The sequence below is a fragment of the Phascolarctos cinereus genome, unplaced genomic scaffold (assembly GCF_003287225.1).
Source record: "Phascolarctos cinereus isolate Bilbo 61053 unplaced genomic scaffold, phaCin_HiC Scaffold_4;HRSCAF=312, whole genome shotgun sequence".
NCBI lineage: Eukaryota > Metazoa > Chordata > Mammalia > Diprotodontia > Phascolarctidae > Phascolarctos > Phascolarctos cinereus.
Window position 1 is genome coordinate 284,862,640 of NW_027555847.1, and position 18,002 is coordinate 284,880,641.

At 36.7% G+C, this 18,002-nt stretch overlaps 1 protein-coding gene across 1 annotated transcript in view; it reads right to left on the reverse strand.

Annotated features, from left to right (window-relative positions):
• Positions 1-18,002, reverse strand: part of CAMK4 (calcium/calmodulin dependent protein kinase IV) — a 229,664-nt gene that overhangs the window by 14,662 nt on the left and 197,000 nt on the right. The window contains 2 exon segments of the mRNA XM_021006993.2: positions 2,836-2,962; positions 6,700-6,775. Of these exon segments, the coding sequence (XP_020862652.2) occupies positions 2,836-2,962; positions 6,700-6,775 (203 nt within the window).

Genomic DNA, 18,002 nt, shown 5'->3' on the forward strand with positions numbered 1-18,002 from the left:
AATAAAAGGATATGCTCTCAAGTATCTAGATAAAGAAAGAGAAAAAAAATTTTAAGCACTTAAAGGTCATAAAAGACAAATGACCTCTTGTGGCAACAGTCATAGGGTCAAGGAAGGCAAGTATGAATACCATCTAGGGCTGTAGCACTCTTGTTTGTTTCCCATCTAGGGGTCAAAGAAACAGGTCCTGGTTATATTATCATTGAAATTATATTAATGTAGATTAATTATATCATAATGCTATGTTATATGATGTAATGTGATGTGTGATATGGTACAGTTACGTCATGTCGCTATGTTGTTATATCATTTCAGGTCTTATCTCATATCATGTCATTTCATGTCCTATTATATTATAGTCCTTCAAGTCAAAGATGATGCTTATGTAGTTCTCTTCTATGCCTATCTAAATAACCATACATATTGATAAATTTTTAAATATATTTTTAAAATAATGAGCCTACTAATAGTTCAGAAGAAATACAGCTGTGGGTAGAGTCACTTCACTATTCTGGGTCTCAGTTTCATTTGCAAAATGAGAAGTTTAGATGAATTTAAGGACTCTTCTAGTTCTAATTTCTGGTCTCTAACAAGTGCTACATACTTTCCTATGAGGAAAAAAATCCATTGAAATCAAAAGAAATGTTGTTAGTAAATGGGCTAGGATTAGCTTTAATTACAGGAATGTCCTTCATCCCTGGGGCTTCGGCATTATTTAGGAGGAGTGAGCAGTCACTAAAATGTAGATAATCTGGATGAATTCCAACAAGCTTGATGGGCAGTAGTTGTCCTTGGTCACTACAGAAGCAGCTTTGAGCCATGAAAAAAAAAAGCATTTCACTAGAAGTACTGGGTTCTAGCTTTGTGACTTCCAGAAAATTACGACTGAATCATCTGTAAAGTAACTTCCAACTCTAACATTCTACAGCTAATTCTACAAGAAGCCTTGATTATTCTTACGTGTTGCTGTTTCTTTCAGAAATGGCTCATGGGGAAACTTTTCAATATCACGCTATTATCTCTGTTTTATTTAGAACGCCTGAACCATCTTTCCAGCTATTAGTTGAGGTGTTTATTTAATGAATTCAAATGCATTTTATACTAAACTAAGCAAAATATAATCAATAAAAATTATATAATCCATTGTAAATAGGAGGGAGCCTTTTTTCTGAGGTTGCTGTAATATATGACTGATAAAATTAGTGACCTTTCATATTCCATTATTCTTTAATTTCATAAAAAGTCATTCTTAAATTATGATAATAGCATCCTAATTGTCCTTCTTTCCAGTTCCCCTCTCTCCAGTCCATCTTTTATGAAATTGCCAAATTGAAATCCACAAAGCATAGGTCTGATTACATCACTACCCTACTTAAGAAACTCTAAAAGGCTTCCTCTTACATCTCAGATAAAATGTAAATTTAGGCTTTTAATGCTTCCCCCAATCTAGTTCTAGCCCCAGTGTAGGTTTATTGTATATTGCTCTCCTTCACCAACTCCATGTTCCAGCTATGGTGGCCTCCATACTGCTCCTCACTTGTGGTGATCTATCCTTTATCTCTGTGCTCATTCCCAGAATACTCTCTCTCTCCTCACTTCAACCTCCTACAATGCCTAGCTTCCTTTAGACTCAGTGGAGATGCTACTTCTTTCAAGAGGCCTGCCCTTATTCCTCAAGGGGCTCATCTCTCACACTGGAAATCATTTTGTATATATTTGTATTTACCTACCTGTGTTCAAGTTGTTTACCTTCCAGATAACGTAAACCCCTTGAAGGCAGTGACCATTTCATTTGTGTGTTTGGATCCCCAGTGCCTGGCACAGGGCGAGCACTTAATAAATGCTTGCTGAATGAAGGAAGTAATTCTGTTTCTACAAACATTATTTGTATGACTTAAAATATAGCTGAATAGTGAAAATTAATGACTTGCTATTTAAAATGCAAAGCCCTTCATAATAATCTCGTAGTAGGATTATCCTCTTTTTCATAATAAGAAACAGGCCCTGAACATTTAAGTGGCTTGTCCAGACTCACAGAGCAGAACCAGAATCTAACTGAATTCTAGAAGAAACTTTAGCTCTGATGGAATGTGTTCACAGCCGCATCTTTCTCTTAGTATGGAGAGTGGAGAATTGAGTACTTTAAGGAATTTATGAAAATTCAGATGAGGCTTTTTCTTACCTAAGATGAAAAGGTTTCTTATAGCAAATTAGCTGTCCTCAGAGAATAATGCAGTTATGAAAAAGAAGCCTTAAGAACCCTGAAGCACTTTGTAGAAAAATTCATTTGAATATGTTAGCTAAATATAATTCCTTGTCCATTGATTAAAGGACCTTTGTTAGCATTGAGTTATTACTGAATGTCCTTGAAAGTAATAAAACTGAATTTACTTAAACACTCTATAATCTATGCTTTTTACTTATTTAGACTGCTGTTCATTTTCAGAATTATTTACATTTTAAAATAATAAATGTTGGAAGAGACTCTGAGAAGCATCTTGTACCCTGCTTTACAGATGGAGAAATGAAAACACAAAGATGTTGGGAGCTGGGGAGTGGGAACTTGCCCAAAATAACAGTTAATGGCTGAGCCTGAATGAGAAAAACAGATCTCCTGCAGTTCAATGCTCTTTCTACTATTGCCTCTTTAAATTCTTGCAGTCAAATGACAAATGGATAAGAATGTTATTAACTCACACTAAAATTGCTTAACTGAAGAAAAAACATACATGAATACATACGAATGCGAACTTAAACCATGACTGACAAATAATATGTTATTTTCTTCCTTAATCTTATTTTTAAAAAAGAGATTTTTTTTTTGTTTCACCTTACCAAATCCTTGGCATTCAAAGACACATCATCCCACCAGGGGGAGACAAAACGATAGTGACAGTTCAGAATTCTCTTAAACATGTACTGATCTCCCCTTTCATCATAGAATGGTTCAAATCCACAAAGTCTGAGGAGGAAAGAGATAATGAACAACTTTACTAAATAATTAAGCACATTTTGCTCCTGAAGAAATGCTCATCCTTCTCTGTTAATGGTGTTTTCCTCACAGTAAGCAAACTCCTAATGGGCAAAATATCGTTTTGTTAAACTTTTCTTTAACTTCATAACAGAAATTTATAACAGAAATTTGATGTTCTTATGAAATAAGAGTAGGAATTCAAGCACACAGATTGCTATAATAGCTATTCTTATGCTCCTCAGGAAATGAGAAAAAAAAGGAGAGAGAATTCAGTATATTTCCTGATATACAGGGTATGTATGCCGAATGCAAGAAAATGAAGATGCTTTTGAAAAGAAATTTGATCAATGGGAAAGTGAAACTTTTTCCAACATTTTCATTCATCCCAATCTCCAAATTTTAGAGATGCTAATCAGTTAAAATATCATCATCCACACAAAGTTACAACTCCATTTCAAAAACCACTGAAAGAATAAAGACCTAGAAAAATGAAAAATGGCATGGAAGGTGATTGAAAGGAGAAACAAAATAACCAATGCCAAGATTTATGTGACTTTTCCAAAATCATGTAAATTATGTTTTGGGAGGCTGAGATTTTTTTGCTGGCTACAGCAGTTGTACTTTACTGCTAATGTGGGCTACTGAAAATGGAAATCAAAGCCTTCTGTTACAGAAAACTAATAGGTTGAGATATTCATGATCTGCTCTGGTTTAACAGGTAAATGAATTAAACAGTGAGGGAAAATCATCAACAATGCCTAAATCCATAAAAACTAAAATTAGGCAGCTAAAAGATTCTCATTTTGCTTAATTCTTTCCCAGAATGCTGTAGCATGTTGTCTACATTCTTACAATAAGAATTAAACTTTTTTTTTGGTAGAACTTTAAGGCTTCCAATATCTTTTATAATCCACTGTTCTATTTGATGCTAATAATAATGCTATGAGGCAATATAGTTATTATAATCTCCATTTTCATATGTGAAAATGAAGCCTCGAAGAGATTGAAACATATAAGTCCAGGATCACAGTATCGAAGATGAAATTTGAACTGAGGTCCTTCTTGACTGTAATATGACATTCTTTTCACTATATCACACTGGTTGGGGCGACCACATACTGTAGAGGTAGAAAAAAAAAGATCTCTGTCCACTAGGGGCATGAGAAAACAGAGTAAATGTTTTCTCTTATACTTCAGAAGTATTCTGGAGCATAGCCTGCAAAGGAAATGAATGGCTTGTGGGTATTAAGGATAGGATGGAGGGGAGTCATCTGCAGGATGGCTGAGGACATTATGTCAACATGCCCTTTGTACTCTTGTTAGAGCAGCCTGCATGCACTAAGGTCACTGCTGCTTACCTGGCATTCTGAATGTAGACCTGGGCAGGAGCAATGGAGAAGGAAGGAAGGGACAGAGAATTCCCTTTATTCAAGACCAAGCAACAAATTTATACTCTATAGTTAATGAAAGAAACATCCAGTACATAACTGTGTATTCAAAAGAAAAAGAAAGGACTTTGAAGGAGGAGTGATAATAATGTCACCTCAATTCAAAATTTCTTAAATTTTACTAGATTTGCTTTGCCAAGCAGCATAAATAAAAATGTATTTAGTCCTCATCAATCAGCCTTTACTGGGTGAATTCTCTTCATGGTCTGTGGGAAGGAAGGTGCTTCTCTAGTAAAATAGGTGTTGTTATCCACTGGCAGAATTATCACTCAATGAGTTCATTAATGTTTTATGCTTTTATTTTGACACAAGCATGAATCTGTCAAGATGATTAATTGGTTCAATCTATGTTGCTTCCTAGCTGCTAAAATATGAAAGGGAAAATAACAAATAAAGTAGTTATGCTGTTTGAATGCCTCCTCCCTATCTCCAGTTGTGTCAGGCTCTTAGTATTAGTTGGGACAGAGATAAAACATAAAATTGATAGGGGGACAGAGAGGCAATAAAGCAATCAGATGCTACAGGCAATCAGAAAATTATAATGTTGGAAGGAATCAGATGTGCAGCAGTAGGATTCTGTCATTAAAACAACTAGAAAAAGTAAGAATCCCCCCAGACATTTTAATGTTAAAATATTAACCCTTTGCCTGGTCCCCTGAAGGTAAAAGTCCAAGATGCTAATGCTAATGATAGTAGTTGGTTCGTGTGCAGAACTGTTAGGTCATTCCAGAGTTGGAGATTTTCCATCTCTAACAAATTCATGATTCTGATTGGCATGGAAGGCAAAAAGAAAATTAGCCTGTATTGTCTGCCCTGACTCCTTGAACTAGGAATAGTTTGGCTCTTACCACCGACCTTCCACTGTGCTAGAGGGATGCACAGAATAAAGCATTGCTGTAGGAACAGACTTTTAAAAGGAGGATGGTGGGAAGAAGGGCTAAAAGCAATGAAATAACATGAAAGGTGAAGTAGAAAGTCCACAGGTGTGGGACATACATATGTTTTCAAATTTTAATATATTGATTGTTTTTGCTGATTGCTTTTTCCTATTTCTCCTGTTTCTGAAAAAGTTTTTGTTATAAGGAAAGGGGGATAAAGAGGAATCCAAGAAGAAATTTAGATAACTTAAAAACAAAAAGCATCAATAAGATGTATTTTTTTAAAAAGAAAGTGAATCAAGCTATAGAATAACATGAATATAACTTCTGTAGGTATTTTTATTCAGAGAAAAGGTAACAAAAATAAAAATAAGCATCTAAAGTCTAATAATTGGAATGAGTAGAAGAGAAAGTGCTTTCAATGAATGGCCACAACTTAGTATAACTTTAAAATGTCTGAAATGCTACTAGATTTATTCTCACAGAGTATAAAAGAAAAAAAAAAGTTATATTCTGCCTTATCAGCCAGAAATTATTGAGCTCACGGGGTAGTATAAAATGGTGGAAAGGACACTGTATTTGTAGTCAGGAAGATTCAGGTTCAGATCCTGCCTTAGACATTTACTAGTTGGGTGACCCTGAATAAGTCACTTAATCTCTTAGTTTCTTCATCTTAAAAAAAAAAAAAACTGGGGGTAGTGAAAGGGTTTTGAATTTGGCTTCAAAGGTCCTTTCTAGCCCTCTATGCTCCTAACATCTTCCTCCTCAGGATGTCATTCTATTAGAATCCAGTGCTTTGCAAACATTTTTATAAGATAGGAATAATGGAGGCAAAGAAGAGATAGGCAATGTGCTTTAGGAAAATTTGAAGAGAAAAATAATTCTTGAACCTGGGGATATTAGGACTTCATGGAGGAAGTGGTAGTTGAACTAAGCCTAGAAAGAAGAAAGGGATTTTGACAGGTAGAAATGAGGAGAAGATAAATTGCAGGCACGGAAGCCAGTCTAACTAATCAATTAATTTAGTAAAAGTAAAACGTAAAAGTAAAGCAGTATTAGGGTAAAAAACCAATTTGACTTTAATTTTAATTATCTTCAGTACTAAATGATTACTCCCAAAAGTGAAAAATATTGAACAGGAAGAAGAACAAACAAGAGGAGCAGTGCCTTTACTCCTCAGGAAATTACAAAGACTGTCTGTATTTTCTTGGTCTGTTGTTCAATACTGATTAAATTTGAGGTATCATTTGGATTTGCAGAAAATCCTCTCCTTGAGTATGCTTAGGGAGTAATGAATGTGTCACAAGAGGCTACTTTGTGGGATGGCAGACCAAAAAGGATGGGGCCTAGGGTCTCATAAAATGCTGTAGCCCAATGCACTTTCGCTTTCTTTACTTACAAGATATAGGTGATTACTCCCAGGGACCACATATCCACTTCAGGTCCATAGGCACATCCTCTAAGAATTTCAGGTGCTGCAGAGATGATAATACATTATTTCAAACAAGAAGTTCATTTGTAAGTCACATTTTAGATACAATGAATTAAAAAGAAAAGAACATGTCTCCCACCACATAAACTGAAACAGCTTCGTACCAAGTTTTCAGATAATAACTAAATTGCTAAGCCAAGAGCATAATGACATAAGTTCCTGAATTAATTTGAGAGAGAGTAAAAGGAGAGAAAGTGTGTTAGGGGTATATAAAAGTAAATACTCTAGACATAGCACAATATAGTGGAATGTAACTTCATCATCTAGTCTGAACTTTTCATTTTACAGATGCAGAAACTGGTCCAGAGTTGGAAAGCAATTGGCCAGAGGTGAACTATTGATAAAGGTAGGGCTGCCATCCACTTTGCTTTTTTCTACTTCTTTTCCACTGTGCCTTTAATCTTAGAAATTATGGTATTGCCAATATCATGTAACAATTATGAGAGAGAGAGTACTGAATCCAACATTTACTAATCGAGATATCACTGGTAAATAACATTACCCCTCTGACATTCGATTTTCTCATCTGTAAAAAGGGGATAATACTCACACTACCTACCTGATGAGGTTATTATAGGTAAAGTGCTTTGTAAACCTTAGGGAACTATATAAATGTGAGTTATAATTATTATCTTCTCATATTTTTCAATGGAGTTCAGACAGAGTTCAAGGAAAAGTCATTCTCATGCTATTATTGTTTTATATTTAATGTTCTATGGTACAGGTGGATAAGAAGATTGCTTTTTGTAAATTTGAAGTGCTATGTTATTGGATCATCTGTAGTCTCATTGAGAGCATCGTCAGGACAAGAATACTAGACAGGATGACATACGTCTCATTTTGTTCTTATTTAGTTTTGATTCTTTCCACTCAAGTGCTGTATTTTGAAAGCTTTTATTTCATACGATTTGGAGAGTACAAATGTTCAAAATACTGACATCTATTAAAAACAATGTTGTTAAATGTTCATAAATCAATCTTATGTACAGGACACTTTAGCAGGCAACAGCATTGTCTGTAGTAATGCTTGAGAACCAGTGTGTTGTATTAGTTATCCATTCTTCTCATTTTTTACGACATTCAGATAGAGACATTCTTGAGACAAGTTTATATTCTATTATTCTTTTATAGTTTGAGGTTCTATGAATTATTGCTTATTATTTCCATGTTTGTATGGAAATATTTCCAAATTTCAAAGTATGTTTTGTGATTCAAGGAAGAAACAATAAAATGGGAAAACAGCTTTCTAAAAAAGAAATAAAAATATTTCCTATAACATAGGACAGGAGACCTTCTATAAGAACAGCAAATAGCTCAATTTAACAGAATTCTAAAGTGCTAAGAAATTATTCTTTCAAGAAATTCATACAGAGCCCAGGAAATTAATCAACTCTAAATTAGCCATGTGAATCTTACATTTAAATTTTTAGTATCACAATTACAAAGAGTTTGTGAGAGAATTCAATGTTGACAAAATTCACTTAACTTTGAAAATTTGCTCTTGAAACCTGCAGCTCCTTATAACAAAACCTCTAATTATTGCCCTAAAATAGTAAAAACGTAAAAGTCCAAAGTAAATTCTGGTGCATGGGGCAAAGGGAAGAATTCTATATAAAAATGTAGAGTGGAGAAGCTAGATTCATGTTTAGCTCTTTCTGAGTTATGTCTTTATATCATGGTTTCCCTAACTGCTTGAAGGATTATGAATTCCAAAAACATTACACTTATTCTTACTGAAATCTAAGTGCAAAACTATATTCCAAAGCCAAATATCACAAATATTATTTTTTACCTCTTCAAAAGAACATAGACCTTGGCTACATTATACCGTATCTGGCCTACTTAGCCCACATTATAGTAATGGTGATAATGTTAACTAATAAAAATAGCAAAAACAACAAAAACAAGAATAATAAAGTTATAACAATGAATTTCAATAATAAGAACAATAATTTCTAAGATGGATAAAACAAAAAGCTTTTACAATATAGAGATCTAGCAAAAGAAATAAAAATAACATTGAAATAGGATCATGACCATTGTTCTGTTTGCAACTGAAGCTGTATTACAAAAAGCCCTATTATTTTCTCTCTTATCAACCCATTGTAATAATCCATAGAACACTAAATATAAAATAGCAGTGTAATTACTTATCACTAGACTGTTTCTGCCTGAACTTTATCACTCAAGATGAGAAGAATGAATTTTCAATAAAAGTAAGCATTGCAACAACAACAATAATAATAATTTTCAAAAAGGTGAGAATGAATTTTTTTTCTATCAGCAGTAGAATCACAAGGCTTTTGCCTCAGCTTCATGCTCATGGCTTATTCAGATATTTCAAATATATAAAATATGCACAAGTATAGTGAGTATGCTAGAGGATATTGTAATGTCAACACAGAAAACTGTTTTCTATTTAAAATATATGATCAGTACAATAACGTCAAAAGCAATTGATATAAAATGTGGCATTTTCAAGTGATAGTTTAAACTTATTATGGTTCTTTCTAGACCAGGGGTGGGGAACCTAGGGCCTCGAGGCTTCCCCTCCCCTAGCCTAGTCTAATTCTTCATTATCTCCCCATAATAGAAATAAATATGGTTTCTAAATTCAAGAGGGAATCAAATTAAAACATCTTATTAATCACTGGTTCTATGTAGATGGCATCAAGCTTTTAACTCCACCAAAAAATACCTTGAATAGCTCTTCCATCTTGTAGAATCTTTCTCCAGCGACATCAAAATGTCATTTTGACTCAATAAACATGATATCTTAATGTAGACCAAGGAAAGATAGAGACTAAAGGCATCCAATTTGGAAACAAAAGTCAAATTGAGCAAATAGACAAAGCTAACACAAGAGTTAAAGATGATACTTGGTCTCCTTCATTCAAGACACATTGAGGAGTGAAGGAAGGAGAAAGCTGTGGCTAGAAATATTAAAAGACTTACTGTCACCTGAAATCAAAGTTCAATGGGAAGAGGATATTTAAAATAGTTAACACCTATGCAATGCCAGCCTTAATATATACTTTCAGAACTGTAAAATGAACCATAATCAGTTTAGAAATCATCCCAACAAAAACCTGCGCAAGAGTAACAAAAAACAGGACTTCCTTGCCAAAAAGGTGTCAGAAGACAGACATTCTGACAGACTATGATCAATAAGTTAAAAACCTACAGAAATACTTTTGGAATAAGCAGACATCATTTCACTAAGCTACAATAAATGCTAACTGCAGGAGTACCCTACTGGATTGGTATATTGAAGAAAATGTACCTCCAGATGGAGCCTGTGAAATGACTGAGGATCTGAGGGTAGAATCAAAAGGTCCTCCATGAGTAGTATCTGTGAGGACTTAGCCAACAATATGTCAATAGGGAGGCATAAACCAAATGACTGTCAGAACAGTTATGGAAATTGAAGGGTTTGGGGCACCAAACAGAAAGATTATCCTTAAGAAGCCCACATTTAGTAATGCAACTGTGCAGGAACTGTGCAACACCATTTCAGGCTGCAAAAATTTAGCACCTACTGAATATTGAGTAAGGAATGATTTGTTTTTTCATGGACCAACATGACAAGTCCTCATTCTACAAATACAGACCTCGAAATATCCTTAAGAGCTCAATGACTAAACTTTACTGGAATAAAAGCATTACCACAGTTTCAGCTGTTGCCCATGAGTACCTGGATATAACACTGATGCATAAACATTTAATAAGATTTTAAATAAATGTACGTATACCGAATATTCACAATATCCATGTTGCATTGAATGAAAAACTTTCAAGATACAGAAACTTAGCAGAAGAAATTAAAATCATGTGGCACCAATATACTTCTATATAAATATGTACATATGACATATTCATATCATCCTTATCGTTTTGTCTGTTATTGGAGTTGTACCAAGGATTCTTTCAGTTAGCCTACAGAGAATGTTTGTATCCTTTTATTTAACTACAAAAAGAAGTAATTTTATCTACTTATGAAGTAGTCCCTAGAACATTAAATATAAAAAAAGAATAGCAAAACAGTGATTTGTCCCAAGGACTGTTTCCATCCGACTGAAAATGATTTTCTTTAATAATACTCCTTATATGTTACATACCCCATTTAACATTTTCACACATTAGCTTATTAGATCTTCAGAATAATCCTCAGAACAAGATGATCAGCTGTTATCTCTATTTTCTAGTAAAGCAACTGAAGCACAGACAGGTTAAGTGACTTGCTGAAGTTCACACAGTAGGTCTCTGAGGCAACATTTCAACTCATATTCCATTTCATAAGATCAATACTCAATCCCTTCAATATGTTGTCTTATCCTTCTTTCCTACTCCAGGGTCTCAAGAATAATTATCAAGTTGGAATACTCCTTATGCTATGGCATAAACTATGGCCAAGAACCCCAAGATTTGTGTTTACATGGAAAAGGTTCTGAGAGGAGGGATATGCCTCCCAAATCATAGTTCTTTGACTCATTTTGTATCCCTTCCCCACTCAACTTTCTTCTAGGAACTTTAGAATAAATCTTGTCTAGTTTTTCCCTGGTATGAGTGAAAAGGGTCCCAGTTTTTGTGCAAGAATAATAACAGTGTTGTGGTCACTATCCCAATAATATAACACAATATGTGGGGTAGCTAGGATGTCTCTTCAATGTCACTCCTCACACCGGGTGTGTAGACACCAACTCACTCTTTGGGTTAATTCTTTGGGTCATTCCAACCTGTTCTTCTATGGTAGGACTAAGTTTCCAGAGAGAGGACTACCACAATTATAATCAGATTCTCTCAGGGGCTGAAGGGTTACTGTTGAAGGGAAATATACCACCACCACCCCCTCTACTCAGTACTCTAACTTTAGAATCCCTATTGATGTGTTCCTATTTATAAAACCAGCCATTCAAACTGTAACACACTATACTGGGACACAGTGGATATCCTATAACCCATGTACTGAGTGTTACATTTGCACAAACCAGTCACTCACAATAATGACACTTTTGTATCGTAAATATACTTTAGTAATAAGGCAAAATTAATAAGTATAATACAATAGCTATTTGTATATCGAAGCAAGTACAGAAACAATCAAATACATCACAAACCACATATAAACCTGGGTCATACTCTCCCATCAATTCACTCAGTATCTGATGGAGATGGGGGAATGGGACAGGGAGCAGGTACACCTTACCAGCACCAGGAAGAGGAGCACTCCAGGAAGAAAAATACATGTTCTGAGTGAATTCTTCCCACACAGATCTTATAACCCTGTTCTACAGACATCAGTCCTGAAAATCCAGGAAAATGTGAACTGAACTTGGAATCAGGAAAACCTGAGTTTAAATTCTGCCCAGACACTTACCAGTTGTGTGACCTTGGGTAAGTCATTTCCTCATATAAAATGAGGGGCTGAACTTGATAGTCTCTAAGATTGCTTCCAGTTCTGTTTATGATCCTATGATCTATACCACATGAAACTGCTTCTTTACTATCTGCTTGTCCATTGGCTGTCATTGCTCTCCAGTTGGGCAAAGCCTCTTCTCTTATTTTCTTGAGCATGACATTTACAAGTTCTTTCAACTTGCAACTTACCTTTAAATGGGAGTTTACAAAGTATTACCTCTTAATGAGAACAGCAGTTCCCTTTATGCTGAAGAACGGCAAAGCTTACCAGGTTTGAGAACTCTGGGCCATATAGGCCAGACCAACCCATTATTCACTCATTAGGATGCTGTGTGGCCAATTAGAATAGATCTCACACCAACCAGCTCAGGTTGACTCTGAACCAGGCAAATCAGCCTAGCCAGTTCTTCTTATACAGCAAAAGGAGCTGCAAGGCATTGTTTGGGCCTGATTGACTCAGAATGAATGCAAATGGCAATTGTTTCTGTTTGTGCCAGAAACTCTGAGAGTCTTCCTCATCCTAGACTGATTTTTTTTGGCTAGGTATAGAGGCCATTCTCTGCCTCATTTCCTATTAAGCCTTAACTGCTGAATGGTTTATTGCCTCAGTCAAACAGAAACCTGTTAAATAAAGACCTTAGCTTGAAAAGGCCAAGGTCTCCCACTGCATCCTGGGCCATCTCCTGTCATCCTGATCTATATCGCTCCACTGGATCTAGATGGCTCCAGAGGACAGAGTGAGAATGGAGACCTTACACAGCCGTTCCCTCACTTAAATCCAATACATTTGCATGTCATGGCATCATCTCCTCCAAGAATGAAGGACAAACAATAACAACAGCCATAAATAGTCTTGCCCCCATCAGCTTTTCCTTCTCAAACCAGAGGGGGCAGAAAAGGGCAACTTAGATTTGTGAGAAGCTTCTCCTCTCTAAACTTCATTCAGGGAGGACGGAGCCAAGATGGCAGAGTGAAAGCAGTGACTTGATTGAGCTCTCCCCCAAACCCCTCCAAATGCACATAAAAAAATGGCTCCAAACAAATTCTGAAGCAGCAGAACCCACAAAAAGACAGAGTGAAACAAATTTCCAGTCCAAGACAACCTGGACAATTGATCAGAAAGGTGTATCGCACCAGGCTGGGAGCGCAGTCCAGCAGGGCGTGGGTGCCCAGGCTGCAGTAAACCTGGAGCAGGCCTCGAGGACTGAATCGTGGGCAGCTGTGGAGGTTTCCAGACTCCTCAATCCACCAATGCCAAAGACAACTTAGAAGGTCAGTGGGAAAAGTCTGTTTCTGCCGGTGCTCAGAGAGGAAGGTAGGGTTTCAGCTCCATTCCCCAAGAGCGTGGCCCTGGTGGGGGGCAGCTGCTTCCTGAGCTTCTGGCCCACAGACTGAGGGGGAATCTGATGGCTGATCAGAGAGGGACTGCAGGGATCTCTTTGCCAGTGCTGAGGCAGGAATCTCTTGCTTTGCCTGTGTTTGCATCTAGGCCACAATTCTGGGCAGCGGTGAGGAGGAGCGCTGGCATGGTGGCATGGTGGAGCTTGGAGTGGCTGTGGAGAGGAACCCCTCCTCACAGTTACAGGACAGAAAGGAGTACTTGTGGTCACAGGCCAGGAAAGGAGTAAACACCTCGCCCCTTATCATACCACCTTGGAAGAACTGAAAATTTACAGGTCCCTACAAGTATCTCTGAAAACAGCTACACAAACCCCTGAAGCTTGGGACAGTACACTCTCCACATTGGAAGCAGACTCTTACCTTAGCAAGGAGTTTAAAACTCAAGTAATTGGCTGGGATCATGAGCAAGCAGCGCAAAAAGAGTCAGACCATAGAATCTTACTTTGGTGACAAAGAAGATCAAAATATACAACCAGAAGAAGACAACAAAGTCAAAGCTCCTACATCCAAAGCCTCCAAGAAAAATATGAATCAGTCCCAGGCCTTGGAAGAGCTCAAAAGGGATTTTGAGAAGCAAGTAAGGGAAGTAGAGGAAAAACTGGGAAGAGAAATGAGAGTGATGCAAGAAAATCATGAAAAACAAGTCAACAGCTTGCTAAAGGAGACCCAAAAAAATACTGAAGAAAATAACACCTTAAAAAATAGCCTAACCCAAATGGCAAAAGAGGTCCAAAAAGCCAATGAGGAGAAAAGCCCTAAAAAGCAAAATTGGCCAAATGGAAAAGGAAGTCCAAAAGATTACTGAAGAAAATACTTCCTTAAAAATTAGAATAGAGCAATTGGAAGACAGTGACTTTATGAGAAATCAAGACACTGTAAAACAAATCCAAAAGAATGAAAAATTAGAAAACAATGTGAAATATCTCATTGGAAAAACAACTGACCTGGAAAATAGATCCAGGAGAGAGAATTTAAAAATTATTGGACTATCTGAAAGCCATGATCAAAAAAAGAGCCTAGACATCATCTTTCAAGAAATTATCAAGGAAAACTGCCCTGATATAGTAGAACCAGAGGGCAAAATAGAAATTGAAAGAATCCACAGATCTCCTCCTGAAAGAGATCCCCAAAGGAAAACTCCTAGGAATATTGTAGCCAAATTCCAGAGTTCCCAGGTCAAGGAGAAAATATTACAAGCTGCCAGAAGGAAACAATTCAAGTACTGTGGAAACACAATCAGGATAACACAAGATTTAGCAGCTTCTACATTAAAGGACCGCAGGGCATATTCCAGAGGGCAAAGGAGATAGGATTACAACCAAGAATCACCTACCCAGCAAAACTGAGTATAATCCTTCAGAGGAAAAAATGGTCATTCAGTGAAATAGAGGACTTTCAAGCATTCCTGTTGAAAAGACCAGAGCTAAACAGAAAATTTGACTTTCAAATACAGGACTCAAGTGGAACATGAAGAGGTAAACAGGAAAGAGAAATCATAAGAGACTTATTAAGATTGAACTGTTTACATTCCTGCATGGAAAGATAATATTTGTAACTCATGAGAACTTTGTCAGTATTAGGGTAGTTGAAGGAAAAAAATTGTCTGTATGTATATATAGATAGATATATAGCACACAGTGAGTTGAAGATTAAGGGGTCATATTTGGAGAATAAAATTAAGGGATGAGAGAGGATTATACTCAGAGAAGAAAGGAAGAGGTAGAATGGGGTAAATTATCTCACAAAACAAAAACAGAAAAGAAAAGTCTCTCACAGTGGAGGGGAAACAGGGGAAGGTGAGAGGGAATGAGGGAATCTTATTCTCATAGGATTTGGCTTAAGGAGAGAATAACATACACATTCAATTGGGTATGGAAATCTGTCTTACCCTACAGGAAAATAGGGGGAGAAGGGGACAAGAGAGCAGGGGGGTGATAGAGAGGAGGGCAGATTGGGAAAGAGGGTAATCAGAAGTAAATACTTCTGAGGAGGGACAGGGTCAAAAGAAAGAATAGAATAAATGGGAGGGCAGGATAGGATTAAGGGAAATAGAGTTAGTTTTTCACAACATGTCTACTAAGGAAGTGTTTTGCATAACTGCACATGTACAACCTATATTGAGTTGCTTGCCTTTTCAATGAGGGTGGGTGGGGAGGGAGGAAGGGAGAAAATTTGGAACTCAAAGTTTTAAAAACATATGTTTTAAAAAAATGTTTTCACATGCAACTGGGAAATAAGAAATACAGGAAATGAGGTACAGAAGTCTATCCTGCTCTACAGGAAAATAGAAAGGGAAGGGGATAAGAGAAGGAGGGGGGAGAGAGAAGGCAGACCAGGGGAAGGGGTATTCAGAATGCATGCCATCTTGGGGTGGGGGGAGGGGTGAGAAATTTAGAACTCAAAAACTTGTGGAAGTGAATATTGAAAACTAAAAATAAATAAATTTATATTGAATAGCAAAAAATTAAAAAATTTTAAAAAATAAAAATATATTGGTAGTGTAAAGGGTTTAGAAAGTGAAAAGTAGATGCCAAGGCTCATGTTCTCCTATTAGATAAAATTATTTTAAAATAAAATACTATTTAAGCTTTCAAACCAAAAAAATAAAATAAAATAAACTTCATTCAGCCAATCAATAATCATGTAGCTGAAGTCATCTGCTCCTTTTTCGTTCTCTTCAAACTGTGCCAGAAAGTGGCTTTTCAAATCTCGTTGTTGCTCTTCTGCTATTCTTTGGTTTTCAATCTGATCCTCTTATATACCTACTCTAACTCCTATATTCCTATATCTTTCTTTCTCTCTCTTTTGAAAAAGGATTTATTTAACCTGATAAAAATTGCAAGGCACAAAGAATTCCCACTTGAGCCCATAAAAACTCAGACTGTTTCCTTTGGCCCCACCTCCCCCACACTTACAGAACTACCTAAGTTTACTTAAGTACTAAGCCGAATTCCTCACCACTTAGAGGAGAAGTACTTGAGATTAGAGAGTTCACTCTGTTTACTCACTGACATGCAAACAGTCTAGGTAATTTATGTTATCAACGAATCAATAAAGGTCCAGGTTTCACTCTCCACATTGTACAAAGCTGGGCCCGAATTATAAATTTTGAACCATAAATGATCATCTGATCTAATTCCTTTACTAGAAAATTGTGGTCCAGGGAAGTGACTTATCCAAATCACTTGCCTATCCTTGGCTCCAATTCCCACTTTGTTCAGTAATTCCTATTTTTGGTCCATTTACTTTGCCACTGGGTTCAGGAAACTTGGTCCAGAAACTCCTCAAAACTCTTCTACTGCTGCCATTTGTTATCTCTGACGCCAGGCAGATATGAAGATTAATCCCCATTAGACTCTTCTAATAACTGAGTGCTTTTACTTGTTAAAGTCAAAAGTCAGAGGAGGACAAGATGATCATCTGGTTCAACTGGTATCTAGAAAAGAATGTTCTCTACAGCATTTCTTCCTGAATGGCAGGGAACATTTTCCTTTGGGGTTGGATAATGGGGAATACAGGAATTTTCAAGTGCTTTGTGGTCCAGTAGTATCACTGAAGTTACGGTTTTACCAGGGCTTTAGTGTCGTGGTATGTAAAGTATTTCTGCGACACTGCAGGACTTCCGGACTGCTTTTTGTGTCTTTCCTGGTTTTCCTGAGTCTTAATTTCTCTTAAGGAGAAAGAGCTTATCAGAAAAAAAGACCTTTATTTATTAAAATTTATCTCTTCTCTGTCATTTGGAGGCATGTCTGGTAAAGAAAAGGTCTTCTGAGATGATGTAGTTGACCTTCTTTGAGGAAGAGGAAGAAGAGTAGGAGGAGGAAGAAGAGGGAAGGATTGCCTCCCAGCTGATTCATGACAGTCTCCGCTGCCTCCTTCAATACCATCCATGGTAGATGTCCTTTCATAATCACCAATAAGCTCATTCTCTGATATATCTGGATCATGATTCTTTTAGGATGGAAGGGCTGCAAACAAGGCCCTTCAGATGAAGTTCTGTACACTTTTCTTTGATGATGCTCAGTGGTCTTGGATGAGAAAGCTGTAGTCACTGGTGTTGCCTGCAGAGGAAGGTCTCTGAGATCAAGAAGATTCTCTTCTGCTTGGCTTTGGGCAGCCTGAACCATGTGGGCAGGGCCCCGAGGCTGAGCACCTATGCTTGCCTTTCATCTTTATCAAGCAACAGAGAGCTGTGGGAGGATGACCTTAACATTGTCCAATGAAGCAGAGATAAAGTATCCTTATAGCTTTCAATGGCTTAAATCAGAGGCCAGCTCTCAGAGACTCACTTAACTATCTGAAGTGTATATGAGTTATCATTTTTTAAAAAATTGACCTCCTTAATCATTAGCAATCATATGCAAATTAGATCAGGAGCCATAATGCCTTGC